The 15,208-nt window shown below is 38.1% G+C and overlaps 1 protein-coding gene across 6 annotated transcripts in view; it reads right to left on the bottom strand.

Annotated features, from left to right (window-relative positions):
• rbfox3a (RNA binding fox-1 homolog 3a) overlaps window positions 1-15,208 on the bottom strand; it is a 425,092-nt gene that overhangs the window by 213,641 nt on the left and 196,243 nt on the right. For all 6 annotated transcript variants that reach the window (XM_059532581.1, XM_059532579.1, XM_059532580.1 and 3 more), the window contains one exon: window positions 11,102-11,179. In XM_059532581.1, coding sequence (XP_059388564.1) covers window positions 11,102-11,123 — 22 coding nt within the window. In that variant the 5' untranslated portion in view covers window positions 11,124-11,179. The remainder of the gene's footprint in view (window positions 1-11,101; window positions 11,180-15,208) is intronic.

Below are 15,208 nucleotides of genomic sequence, written 5' to 3'. Positions count from 1 at the left end.
ATGAATGGCTAGACCCAGTTTGTCCAAGCAGAACACTGTCCAGAGTACCACATTGCCTCCACCGACCGAATCCTTTTGCCATCGCTTCCCCAAGTAAACGGAGCACATATACACACTGTGCCAATGTCCAGTTATCTTACTTGCATGCCTATTGTACTGTGGGTGCTTTTGACAGTGGGTAGGGATCATCATACAGTAGGTTATGATTAGTCTGTGGCTACGTTGTGACACATTCCTCCCATAATGGTCATCAGCAGACCTTCTGTTGGCCCGGACCAGAAGGGATAGCCTTCATAGTATAGCCTTCATTGCCTTCGTCGCTGGTTTGTCCCTCCTCGGACCACTGTTGGTAAATTCTCACCACTCCAGACTGGGCGCAACCCACAATCCTATTCTGACCCAGTTGCCTTGCCATAACAATTTCGCCTTTGTCAAAGCCACTCAGATCTTTATTTCTGTTGAATTATTCTGGATTAAACACGTTCATAACAAGAACTGATCGTTGGCTTACATCTAATCCATCTATACTTTAGTATGTGGCCTTGTTCAGAGATGGTCAATGATATTTGCTTTGATTATTACTACAGTTATTATTATAAATTAATATTTCTGACCAATCAACCTTGTAATCTAAAATAATTCAGAATGCATATTCATTATCTTCATGTTACGTTAGATTATTCATGAAGATTTCATAGTGTATGCTTTTTTCAAAATATAATTCAGTAAAGCAAATACCAACTTTTGCAACTTTTAAATAAAAAGAAAATCATTCAGTCTCTCATGTCATGTTCAAATCATACCAGCAAATGTTCATCACACACACAAACTCCTCATACAAGCGTACTCGCAAATATCCACGCACACACATACTTGCAAGAGGTTCAGGGAAAGAGCTGACTTAACCATTTTTCTCCATTTCACAAAAGTAGCTGCGCTGGTGTCAACATGATGAATGGGGGAGTGTGGAGAGAGGGTGCACACTTTCTGTAGGGTAGATAGCTCCTCCTCAGTGCCCGTGCCCAGCACAATATACAAATGAAGGGCTGAGGAACAGTGTTATAATGAGCACTAACATGTGTTTTCACAACAAAACATCAAAAGCCTCTCGCGTGTACAAATGTTTCGCAAACAGTCTCTGTTCCCAGACAATTCTCGCACTCTTCTGCTCGCGTCGTCTGCAATAAATGCATCGCTGCCTGCACAGTCCTCACATACATAAATAAGCTCCTCTGCTGCTTCTTGTGCGGAAATGGAAGGCAGCCTTTAATTGTTTAGCAATGAAGTTATCACGGCGGCAACGATGCTGAGAGAATGAAGCGGGAGGACAAAATTAGAACCACTGACTCCAGCACTATCCAGGGCCGTAAGCTGGCACACTGTAGTGTTTGGAAAGGATTCTCGCCCTCTTAGGAATCAGTTCCTTAGCAGGCCATCCAGCTTGTTCCACTAATTTACTAATTTATAAATAGCTAAGACTTCTTCTACAGTATACACACGCACGCACGCACGCACGCACGCACGCACGCACGCACGCACACACACACACACACACACACACACACACACACACACACACACACACACACACACACACAACAAATCACAGTGACAGTCCACTTGGAGCAGCCTGAGGTTAATGCTGGTGTGCGATTAAAAAAAAACTCTACTAATAATAAGCAATAACTAAGATAATTAATAGCATTATCAAAAAGAAAACAACTAATTAGTGTTTGTTTGAGCATGCTCAATCAAAAACCAATGGCATGAGTTTGGGGCTAATTGTTTTCTGATCAATGGCAGATGGGGAAGTGTTTGGGAAACCTGTTTGAATACAGTATTTATTTACACAACACCCATCAGTATTTTAAACCTTCAACCTTTCCGTTTCCAGCTCTGATCTTCACCCAAGAGGTTATATCACCTTTTAGGAAAGGTCTTTGCTGCCTTTCGTTGAAATCTCTCTCAAAAATCGGAGATCCTCAAAGCGATTCACACGGGTAACTTCATGCCATATGGGCGCTAAAACATAATGCTGAAAGCCAATATCACCCCCCGCCCCACTATCAGGGTCCCTATCCCCACTTTCGCCTTCTATGAATTTTATGACTCCATTTTTGCAGCGGCCATTAAACAGATGAGAGTAGGATTAAACGACCAGCCCCAACATTTTACAGTGTTTGATTGAAACGATGCATGACACTCAGGGAATGTCGACTCGTAGACAAAATAGAGTGAAAGAGATTTGTAAATGTCAGCAACTCAGCAGAGAAAAACTTTAAACTTGTCCAGTTGCCCTGAAACTTTTGTGTCTAAAACACCTCAGTTTGTCTTTTCCTTTCGTCTGGATCAGTGCCGCGTGTTTACTTTTGTGTTGTAGACTAAAGGTGTCTCTGGAGAGCCTATTGTTTGGGGTGTCTAAATCTTCTGAAGGCTGGAGAGCGTGGGAGAGAGGATAGATAAATGTTTGGTACCACCTGCTGGACAGTAGATGTCACTTTGGAGAAAAATTTAGTGAAAATGAACAACAGATTACAGTGCGGCTGCTCCTCGTCTCTCTTGGACCAAGTAGGTGGAATGGGGTGTGTAAAAGCGGTTCGTAATTCACCCTCTGGGACTCTTATAGTCTTAAACCTTCCAGTCATATAATTTCAGGCTACTATGTGCAACATTTGACAATAAAAGTTTGATTAGTGCAAAGCACATTACGGCAAAGAACTTTAAATGAAGCTTATAACCTAAACGGATTTGCGACAATTTGATGAAAATGAATTAACGTTGAGTGAAAGATTTATACGAATCAGCCATAATGCTATCAAACAACAGCAATACTACGTTAAAAAATAAAATGCTGCATCCAAATGTGATCAATATGTATTTCTGTCAGACATAACTGCTGACGCAGAATGTGCGCCAGTGTTACACTATCAATCAGCAGGGAACCATATCAATTTAAGCATTTAAAAGCAATGACATGAATCACCTCTATTCATTATATGATGTGCCCATGAATCGAAGATTCAAAAATTAATCTGGGCAGCAGAGCTGGGTGAGGTGGAAACATATGAGCTGAAATGCTCAAATCAATAACTGCATTATTCTTTTATAGCCTGAAGACAGTGATGCATACAAAGCCACAAATGGGTTGTTCTGATCAACCTAGTAGCTGATCAGAAGTTGAGAGGCTTCTTTTGGAGGACACGGCTGCTTACGGTTTCACTTTATGTTGTATAAACATTGAAAGATTGTGTTTAGCAGGCCAAAAATCCATTTGAACTTAGTTACGGAAGCAAATTTCAACAGGAAGAAAAAAAACAAGCTGTTTCAGGAGATATTTTGCAATAGTGTGGACATTACCAGCGCTTTGCCTGAAGTGGGCATCAAGAGCAATGTGTTTGGCAGAAAAAGCATTAGGCCCAATTCAGTAATGGAACATAATTCAGCTGCCACTAGGGTTAAAAATGACTTTCTGGCCGGTTAATACACCATTCCTCCAAACGCTCCCACTGAATTCTCATCATGCTCATTCCCTGCTTCCACTAGGCCTGCTTTTCAGCCATTTTAATTGTAATGAGCCCATTGTACGCTGTATTGGGCGAGATGAAAGGCTCATTATCCTCATAAACAACACCCTGTGCGTCCTTTGAGAGGCCTCAAATCAGTGTGATGAGAACCCTCACCCTCGCCCCTCTCCAAACACTCAGGCACTGCGGGCTTAATAATGCAACACTGTGCGATTATCATTACGAGGTTTTTTTCTCTGTTAATTTTTGATGAGGAACTAGTGGAGAAACATCTCTAAGAGCTGAAAGAACATTAACCACAAGGAAACACATAGCTTTGACTAATCATATTAACGTGGCAGGTTGAAAAAGTAGCAATTGTTTAAGCCCAGCACATCTTTGCCAATACAATACTTTTCAAAGAACTTTGCAAGCAAGATTCACTTGCTTCAGAGTCCTGGTTTACAAATGGGAGACATACTTACTAAGCTTTTTTATTCATATTATGATACTGAATCTTAAAATGACAGGATGAACCTTGTTTAGTAGTCCCAAAAAAATAATTAATTCATCATGAATCAGACTAAATCAACTGATTTATTGAAAAGATCCAACACAAAAGAGTAAATCATTCATGATTCTGAGATTGCTATTTTTAGCAATATATTTTATGTAAACAACAACCTTAAATTTAAGTCTGATCATCAAACAAAGTTTCAAAAGACTTAGAATATCAAATCAATTGCAAATTAACTTCTTTTCTGAGCTTTTTTGTTATTTTGGAGCTACTAGACAACCATGGTGACCATTTACTTTTATGATATTAAAAAACATAGATAAAATCCAGGATATTCCTCAAAAATTCACATTTTGTCTTTCACACAAATAATGAAAGTCTTAGAGTCTTACAAAATGAGGTTATGCAAATAATGAAAAGTGAAAAAAAAGAAATGGTAGGGCAACAGTTCCTTTAATATTAAATAAGCCTGGCTTTACACTGCTAATCAAATGATCATGATCACCAAATATAATGCATCACACGTATCACAGCATGTCAACCACACCGCAATCATTTCTCATCTGTATGACGGGAGATAGGATGCTATAGCTAAGATTAACTTCCTGTTTGCGCCTCCTCTGAGCAGCTGACAGAGAGACATCTTTCGATAATCAATGTCATGTCTCCATGCTTCAAAGAACCTCCAATCCTGTCCAAGAAGCATTTTGAAACATCAAAACTTTCTAATTAATGGCGTGTCATTGCGATTCTGATTTGAGTCCTGTGATTCGGCCAGAGGGGCTCCTGATGAGAGCAGATACAAGCCAAACAGTCTTGGGTGTAATTATGATTAGAAAGCCCTCATTTGAAGAGCACTCATTAGGGTGAGCGTGAGCGAAAAGCCCCTTCAATGGTGTTCACAATAGCATGCCACAGCAAGGCAAATAAAACATCACTAGGACGCTACAATTAAAGGATAGTTCATTTATATATATATATATAAAAAAGTTCTCTCATCATTTACTCACCCTCATGTCTTTCCAAACCTGTTTGACTTTTTTCCCTCTGCAGAAAAAGGGCTTGTGGCAAAAACGCTCCTGGAAGTAACTAAAATGTCCCTGAATAATTAAACTATGGAAGTAATTAATGTCCCCTTTGTTTTTATCTGTTATCTAACATTTTATATTTCATTATATCTAGATTAAAACACTTTATACCAGTGGTTCTCTCAAGATGACTTAAAACAAGACACAATCATTATGAGCTAAAAGTGAATTAAATGAGCTAAAACATTTTTTTTAAATCCTTAATTAACAAATTCAATAAATAAAAAAATTAACATATTAATTTTTTTGTAGTCAAAAGGCTACTTATAAAATGTATAAAATGCCCCTTAAAATATTGCCTCTTAATCATTTTTGTCAGTAATGGTATACATGGATGTGAAGCAAGATTTCCAGTAAATAACCTAAAATTCAGCCTGTTCCTCACACAAAGCCACCATATGATTTCAGATGACTTGGAATTGAACATTATGATGCTTTTATTATGTTTTTGCACATTGACAGCTATGGTCACCATCAAATTTCATTATTTGTATAAAGCATTTTTAAACATTCTTCAGAACATCTTTTGTGTTTGACTAAAGAATGTCACAGGTTTAGAACAACATGAGGACAAGTAAATGGTCACAAAACTTTGCTTTTTCGGTGAGCTGTCTCTTTAAAACCTGTTGCGCAGTACCACTGCAGGACAGCATACTGTAATATATAAGTGGTGTATAAAAAGGGCAGATACTGAGTGAGCACTCTCTTGCATATTTCTCCTGGTTTTCAATATTTTACAGCATGAATTATAATATTCTGTTCTTTGAAGTCTCCAGGGAGGCTTTGGTTTGACTGTGAGTAATTCCAAATGTATATTTTCATCATGGCACACTCGCACACACCCCAACCGCCTTGATTTAGGCCTAAAACAAACAGCTCAAACATGCAGCAGTGGATACAGTGGATGCCACTATCCACCAAGGTAACTGAGTTAGGATTGACCGCTTTCCCAGCAATTGGATTTCCATTGACAGATCCGTAGAAGCTGCAGACATACAGAAACAGGAGCGGCGAGGCAGTCAGGTGCAATCTTTGCTCTTTCACCCCTTTGCTTTTTGAAAGCATCTGACCAGAAAGAGCTGATATCTGGCTCAGTGCTCAAAAAAGGTAAGTCCGTTCGTGTCAGTTGAAATCGGACGTTTGTATTTGACCATCTATGCTGAGTGATTTATTTGAGCCAAAGGAAACACGGTGCACAAATTATGCTTTGCTAAGCACTTTAAAGAACACTATTTTTGAGCGAGGAGTGAGTCTTCGACCTTGAGGATCTTTGTTAGTCTTGGATCAGATGGTCAGTTTAATGCTGAGTTCAGGACGTTTACAGTTACAAAATAGCAGTGCCAGACCCGAGCCAGGTCTATCATTTCATCTCATTACTCAGTTGTCACAAGGGATTTTTCGCTCTCTGTGTCCATTCTGTTAATGGCATCAATGGCCCTTCACCTTGGGAACGCAGAATTCAAAATATGGGGGAAAAAATAATGCACTAAAGTAAGGCTCCTTACATTTGCCTATAAAAAATGGTTGTTTACTGAAAATTATTAGTAATTTGCTTAAAAAACTAATATTATTTTTTAATGGTTTACTGAAAATTATTTCATCTGATACAGAAGATATTGCCATGTTTTGAGGTCTGATTAAACATGAAAATATTTTTCAAAGATGTATATTGCATTTTTGCAAAATTACTGTGATAAACAAATTCCTTTACTTGGCAGAATATATTTGCACTTTAAAAACAGGCGTAATGACAGCAATTCATCAAACATTTACTCAGCGGAAATTCTACTGAGAAATAAGTGATTTTGGCAGGATGATAAACTCAGTCGTGAGAGAGATTTGTAGATAATCAGACAAAACGGGCGAAAATTGCATGAATAATTTGTCGAAGCGAGAGTGAGACAACCGCACTGTTACACAGCGTGCTCCAGGGGTTGGAGTGTCGTCGTCTGCCGAGACGTGGCTGAATTTGACTAATGCCTCTCTCGCTGTGAACAATAGAGACGAATGTTACTTTAAATCCGAAATACTTAAATCCAGCTTTCGATGACTCCAGGCAAATATCATTAATCACAAGGGGCCCACCTCGCTCAGCACGCGCGTGCACGACCAGATGATGGCTTTCCCCAACTTAATCCATCACGTACGTGTCGTGAGCGTGGGCCCTCATACCGACTGAGAGCCTCCACGTAGGGGCCCCGCTAAGTGAAAGAGTTACAACAGCTGTACCTGGCGCTGGTCTGCGCTCTCAGAGCGACCCGGCTTCCCACTTAGAATGTCATCCGGCTCGTTTTAAAAGAGCGTCATGCCATGGAGCTCCTCGTTTGATGTATCGTTCCTCATCTTTACAATTTTCGGAATAACAGGTCTAACTTATCAATTTGGCACCTGAAATCCCACCGCTTACAGTTTTAGCACATCATGTGTGGGGGTGATGACATCCTGTGACAGCACTTCCTCTTCTCATTACGGGACATTTTTAGACAGGCCAATAAAAATGAGAAAGGGGGCCATTTTAAAATATCCCATTTACTTGAAAGTGAATCAAGTTATCTCCATTATTTCCGCACAGAGGTGTGCGGTGACAATGCCGAGGCGGTAGAAGCTCATTTTCGCCCCTCTCTCAGGAACTAAAGGCCACAATGAGTCCACCACAGGCCTTGGTTGTACATAATCGTTCTTAATGTCTAAACATAAATGTTTACTGCGGACGGCATTGTGATGTTGGGCAGAAAACGTGCCCATTTCGAAGACAACATGAGGGCAAAAAAGGGGGAAAATGCTATTGCTATTTGTGAGTAATATTTAATTAATGACTTTCATAAATAATGAATAGAGCGGATGTAATTGCAGATGTTTTTATGATGACAGGCTTGGCTTCACTGGGCTTTTTTTCTACTCCCTCTTTTCAATTACCGTCCAGAACAGAGGGAGGCAGAGAGAAGAAATGGAGGGAGAGAGAGAGTGAGGAAGCGAGAGAGAGAGAGAGAGAGAGAGAGAGAGAGAGAGAGAGAGAGAGAGAGAGAGAGAGAGAGAGAGAGAGAGAGAGAGAGAGAGAGAGAGAGAGAGAGAGAGAGAGAGAGAAAGAGGCTGGTGGAGGCAGAATTAAAGAGGCTTTTTGTCGCGTTTAATATCAATTCATTCCATGGACTGCTGACACAGGCAGTCCAGAGAGCCCAGGATTTATGGCTCCCTCTAATGGGCATGCTCAGAATCAAAGGCCTGTCGTCAGCACTACTTAAACCACTCCTCTCTCACTCCCTCGCTCTGGCCCTCTCCTCTCCACTCCACTTTTAAAGACACACACTCATTCACAGCTCCACAGCATCAGCTCTCAACTAGTTTTGTTCAGGAGCCAAATTTTCATTTGGACATCAAGTGGCGACCCATCACAGCACAAAAATTTAAAACAAGCAATTTGAAGTTATTTCTCTTATCTAATATTGTCCGCTTTTAAGGATAGCGATATGTCATGCAACCTGTGCATGTTGGCTTCTGTCTAATTTGGATGAGCTTCAACAGTGACAGATGACACTGTAGAGTTTGATTTCAACAATAAGCCATTTCATTTTGCTATCCTAACAATGCAAAATGATATGGTTACTTGCATTTAGCATGGTTTTATTTCTGTAATTGAGAACTACAGCTGTGAAGGGACATACACACACCAGACCGATGTGACTGCATTAGTCATTTTGGGCTTCACTTCAAATTAACTCAAATTCTGATTAAGGGTACAGGTAAATTATCTATCTATCTATCTATCTATCTATCTATCTATCTATCTATCTATCTATCTATCTATCTATCTATCTATCTATCTATCTATCTATCTATCTATCTATCTATCTATCTATCTATCTCTCTCTCTCTCTCTCTCTCTAACTATCTATCTATCCACATTCACTTTTCATGGATGAATAAAAATAAGAGCTTTATTAATATATATATACATTAGTTTGAATGTGACGGAAAATTGTGTATGTCTGCAGACATGTACGTGTATGAAACTTATATGTAAATATTAATGAATCTACCAGGTTTCTAGTAATGTAACTGATCCACAGAGGAAACACCCCAGACAGACGGAAAACAACAATGCCATTGAGACACACAGCGGAAAAGGATGATATAGGAGAGAGAGAAAAGCCTGTAAATGTAAATTATGCAAAAATACGAAATCCATCCCATGAATTGAGGAGACAGACTCCTTTGCCAACCGTTGCTTACAGCACCATGAAAGAACATGAAAGAACATCCAACTCAATACCAGGAAGATCATGCAGCTATATTTTTAGGGGTCAACAATGGCAGTCTGACATTTGGTGCCCTAAGTGAGAGGAAATTAAAATAAAAAGAAAACAAGAATAAATGAACGAACGAACAAACAAACAAATGAATAATACACCAACAAAATTGACCAAAAGAAATAGTATTGTGTCCCTAATACCTGTGTACTTACATAGTAACTAGATGTGTACATAGTATGTAACCACAGTGTAAGTACACATTGGTACATAGTATCTACAGCTGTAATGTCTGTATAACTACACACATCTAACAACCCACTGAATGGTATGTGTAAGTACACATGTGTAACAGTACATTGGTAACAACACTTTTTGGTAATGAAAGTACAAATGTGTAACAGGACTAACATATGGTAAAGAAAATGTTACACTTTATATTAGATTTATCATTTAATTACTCTGATGTTAAACAACAGCGGCCAGTAAGTTAGGCTTTACATATAAATTGGGGTAGGTGTCCAGAATGTTACACTTTATATTAAGTGGACAGTTCCTGACTAGTTACCATGTAAGTATATTAGCATTACAGTGGTGCATGGAGATCCAACTCCTCCCACTTTACATATCCCTAAACCTACCCATCTCCACCCCCTGGATCAAATGGTTCCAATTACCATAATACACATTGCTGGTACAAAAATTATGAAATTAAGTTATATAATACAAAATTAAGTTATATAATTCCTGTTACACGAGTACTTAGTGAAGTGAAAAAAAGTGTTGTTACCAAAATCTTGTTACACAACTATCCTGAGGGTTGTTACATGTGTGTAGTAACAGAAATATTACAGCTGTAGATACCATGTATCAATGTGCACTTACACTGTGGTTACATACTACATATACATTCAGTTACTATGTAAGTACACAGGTATTAGGGACACTTAATATAAAGTGGGACCAAATGTTTTTACATTAAACTGTAATTTTTGTCCCAAATCCATAATAATGCTTTCTCCAATGAAAAAGTCCCCTGTGGTCCCCTAAATCCGAATCCACCAGCATATTCACCAACAACTATTTTGGACAGTTTTTGCTTGTAAACGGTGTTTGATCTATGCATATTTTTACTGGAGAAAGCAATACTGTGGATAGGGGACTCATATTTTAACCTTAAAATAAATGACGTCTTGAAGAATTTGTGTATTACAAACATGCAGTTGTTTACTTTATAATTTACACTTTACATTAAATGATGAACTGGAGTTGTGTGGATTACTTATTATGGATCATTGTAAATGTATATATTCTATATGTGGTAACACTTTAGTATAAGGACCAATTTTCACTATTAACTTGTTGATTATTAGCATGCATATTGGGTGTTTATTAGCACTTATAAAGCACTTATTTTGCATGACCATATTCTACATCCCTAATCATAATCTTACCAATTATCTTACTAACTATATATAAGCAACAGATTAGAATTTTATTGAGACAAAAGTCAAAAGTTAACGTTTTTTAACAGCAAGAATTAGACCTTAAAATAAAGTTTGAGCATATATGTTTTTTATCAGCTCTTTGGATTCATTCTGATGGCACCCACTCACTGCAGAGGTTCCTTAGGTGAGCAAGTGAAGTCGTGCTAAATTTGTCCAAATCGGTTCCAATGAAGAAAACCACACCCAAACAGCACAATTAGACAAACACTTAGTCCATGACCTCCACAGACACACTAACCTGCCCAACTGGGGGTCTCCATGTACAGCTGTGGCTGAGCAGGTGGTGTCTCACTGCAACCACAGAGGTGTCTGATGCCTGCGGAAGAGAGAGACAACAAGAAGTTTCGAGCTTGAGAATGAAAGCCACACAATTACACGCAAACAAAAACATTTAATTCCTCAAAAAGTGGTATTTTAAATTTCCTTAGAAGCCCCGTCTACCATAACAAAGAAGGTGAGCTCCCAATTTACATTAAAGAGTGCTCTGAAAATCTTTGTTTTTTTTTGTGAATATGTTTGTGTTTGGACTTAAACTGTTTTTTTGTTTTGTTTTGTTTTTTTAGCATATGCCCTTGTTATGATAATGTGTGAGGGGATTGAGGAACAGTCAGAAGACCTGCAGGGTCCAGATAAGCTCAGAACCCCACCAGAAACTTTAAATCCTCCGCATGTACGGCAACCGTGCTTCATGCTACACTGGTGCTGAAGTGGATCTGCCTGAACATTCGGAGCACACGCACCAGCTTGTGTGTTTCCACACATACTGCAGTTACGGATAAATAAAGCAAAAAGGCACTCCTCGGATGCGTAAATAAATAAGCTGCAAGCACACAAGGCATAAATTAACCACAAACCCCTTCATGTCCCATTAACCCTTTGTGACTGGAAACAATTTCGTCTGATAGTTGGATAAGAAGGATAATCATTCTGTTGGTCTGACCTGGCAAGAAAATGGGCCCGGTGTCACTGTTAATTTAAAATCGACTGAACTAAGGCAAGTTTGGATGTGTGTACGTGATAGCAGGTGGCTTCAAATCACATTCTTATTTAGAGCAACACAGTGTTGAGTAAGAAATCACTTCACCCAGAGGAGTGTGAGGGAAGAAGAAGAAGAAAAAAGAAACGGGGAAAGATGATAATGCTGCAACTTTTCTTTGGACACAGAAAAATATACGAGCCAACAAACACGGGGCTCCAGAGAGTGAATGCAGCACTCGGGACAAAAGACCCTGTTAGAGCATTACCGTAATTACACGGCCGTAATGGCCTCTATTGCAGGATATACAGATTAAATATGCATAGTGCCCCATCTATATCCACGAGGCTTGATAAAAGTGTTGTTCCTATGTATCATTTAATTGTTAGCATTAATCTGAAATATAGAGCTAATGTGTTCATTATAAAAAACAGCACTCTACCACACTGGAATTGAATGCCTTTCTGTCCTTCTTGCATATCATTCTTTCTTTATTAACTCGCTCACAAATCATCCACATTTTTCTCCGTTACCTCTGATTGACTCTTTTCCCATCACCCTTTCTCTTTTTCTTAGTGACAGTCCACCCAAAAATTCTTCCTCACAGCCATATGATTTTCTTTCTTCAGTTGAACTCAAAAGAATATACTCTGAAAAATGTGCTAGTTGCACTTCTGGAGTTACAATAAATAAGGAATGAGTCTTTGAAGCTTTAAAAACAGATGTAAAGCACCTTGGTGAAGTCTTATGAAGCCTTATGTTGTTATCTACTTTATTTAATCACTCAAGAACCAATTTGCGAAAGAATTATTCCGTTTTTGAGAACAAAATCAAATCAAATCAAATCAAAAAAAAAAAAAGATCTGAAAAATCTCTACTTTTAAAGCATTTTAATGAATACAGGTCATACTTAAATTTTGGCCTGTTTCTTCACATAAACTATGTTGTATGATTTCAAAAGACCTGCTGAAAAAGGTTTATGAATCACTTTTATGATACTTCTATTGTTCATTTCCATCATTCTGAAGCTTCAAATAATTAATCACCATTTATTGTGATTTTTAAATGCAAATGAAAACAGTGCTCAGAGTTTTCTTTAAATAAGGTCTGAGAAAAAGATAAAAGTGAATAAATGATGAAATAATTTTTTTTTTTAAATTTCATTTTTGGATAAACTATTTATTTGAAATCATATCTAACTCTTTTTTCCTTTTCCCTCAAAGTCCATTCTCTCTGTGTCTGTCTATCTGAGAGAGGCTGTAGTTCTCTACGGGGAAGTGTCTAATTTCATTCTGAGTGTTCCCCTCTATGGTCAAGAGTAGAACCCAAAGATGCAGGAAGTCTTCTGGGAAATCCAGTTCACTACCGACTCAGTGAGAATTCATTTCTGAAGAATTTCGCTTCGCTTGCCTGAAAACAGGCTCACAGGGTGGCAATGAAAAACAGAGGTCTCTGCATGTCAACAAAACCCTGAGTGTATTTGTGGCCATCCACTGAAGCCAACGTGTATAAACACAAATGCTCCTTTCCAAAAACTATTGAGCTGCCTACGGCGGCCGGATTTTAACGTGAAAGCTGTTTCAAATGGTACAGTATAAGCGATACTATAAGACACCTCATTTAAACCAAATACTAAGATAACATTGCATATATATATATATACACACTTTGCAGATAAGACAATCACAGAATGCATTGTATCAAACTCAATAGGGGAAAAAAATCCATGATAGCAGACAAAGTGAGAAGATATCAATAATAAACAAACACATATTTATTCAATACTGAAAATTTAACCAAATATTTTACCCAGTATATTTCCATTGCGTTATATTTATTATAGGCTTAGGCCATCCCATGAAGCCAGAGGAAAGGAGTATGACTCAGTGAGTACTGTATGTGATTTTGGATGAAGCAGAACATCCTAAATCATTCATTTATGAGGTTTAATCACATTTAATCAAGTTATGATGCCATCTTAGAAGACAGCTGCCTATAGGCAGCCTACTAGGTTTTCTCCTTCCTGAACTTCAAATTCAACAAAAAAAAAATATTTAAACTGTGTTTGACGTGGAATTGATAAAAGTAATTAAAATCAAGGGGTGGGGGATGATAAATTTAGCTAATTTACAAGAATATACTACAGGTGTCTAACACATTAGCGTTTGTTGATATGTAAGTGCATCAGTGCGTCTATTGCGGCCTGACACTCAACCTTTTGAACAGAAATTGATGGATTGCAAGGATCTCATGCAATAACACAGACACACGCCGACACACACACATGAACAAAGCATGTGTATTGATTTCATCCGAACAGAGCTCATATCTCACAGCCCCCTGTCTCCCTCCCACACTGTCTCCATCTCCCTGTAATGAATTACCATGCACTGGCTCCAGTATTTTTGGGAACAAGGCCAACATAATTTGTTATTTCATCATAAGTAATTAAAAGCTGTTTCTTTTCCTGTTGTGTCGGAGCTGATTAATTATTTGGACGGTAAAAAGGCATAAATAACACAGAACTGAAGAGTGCCATGGAAAAAACAACAACAATAAAACAACCATCACTCGGACTACACTGATGTCGCAAGCAAAAAAAAAAAAAAAAGCATCCCACTAAAGTCTATTTGCCCAGCTATTTAGTTTCATACACAGCAATAAATAAACCGCTGGCTGCTCTATGATGAGAACAAAGCAATAACAAATGTTATATCTGAACTATGAAAGGTCTGCAGCATGTAAACAGATGAAAACAAGCCGTCTGACAAGCAACAGGTGTACATACCATGACATGTGCATTTATTTCAATTGTTCACAAATCGAATGTGTATTTTTAGACAACATTTTGAGTCATTTGATACTACAAGCTTGATTTAAAGTGAGATTTTTGCAGTTTACAAGAGCAAAGTGGCTGCGACAGTCGAACACACCACAGCCATGAGAGTGTGTTATTGTTTTTTTTATTGTTTTTTTTACAACAATTCAGGAAAACAAAGTGTTGATATTATGTAACTTACATTTTAGATGCATTTCCAGTTACTTCCAGGAAAATACTTTGTCCACATTTGCCCCGACAATGAAAATAATTGCAGATGAAATAAAACTCAAAACATGTCACGCAACTGCAAATGCACACGAAGATGCATCTTTTATTTTATTTTTTTGAATGAAACTGTTGAGAAAATGATTCAGTGACTCTTTCATAAAGACAGTGGTTTAGCGTTTTTAATGAATCAGTGTTTTTAATGACTCAGTTGATTGAATGATTCAATGACTCATTCATTTAGAAGAGTCATTTGTTTTGTTCCTAAATGAATCACAATTATGATTCATGGTTATTCTCAACAGACTTTCCATATTCTATTA

This window comes from Carassius carassius, chromosome 40, assembly GCF_963082965.1.
Source record: "Carassius carassius chromosome 40, fCarCar2.1, whole genome shotgun sequence".
Lineage (NCBI taxonomy): Eukaryota > Metazoa > Chordata > Actinopteri > Cypriniformes > Cyprinidae > Carassius > Carassius carassius.
Note: the sequence above shows the minus strand (reverse complement) of the source record. Positions and strands in the feature narration are given on the sequence as shown.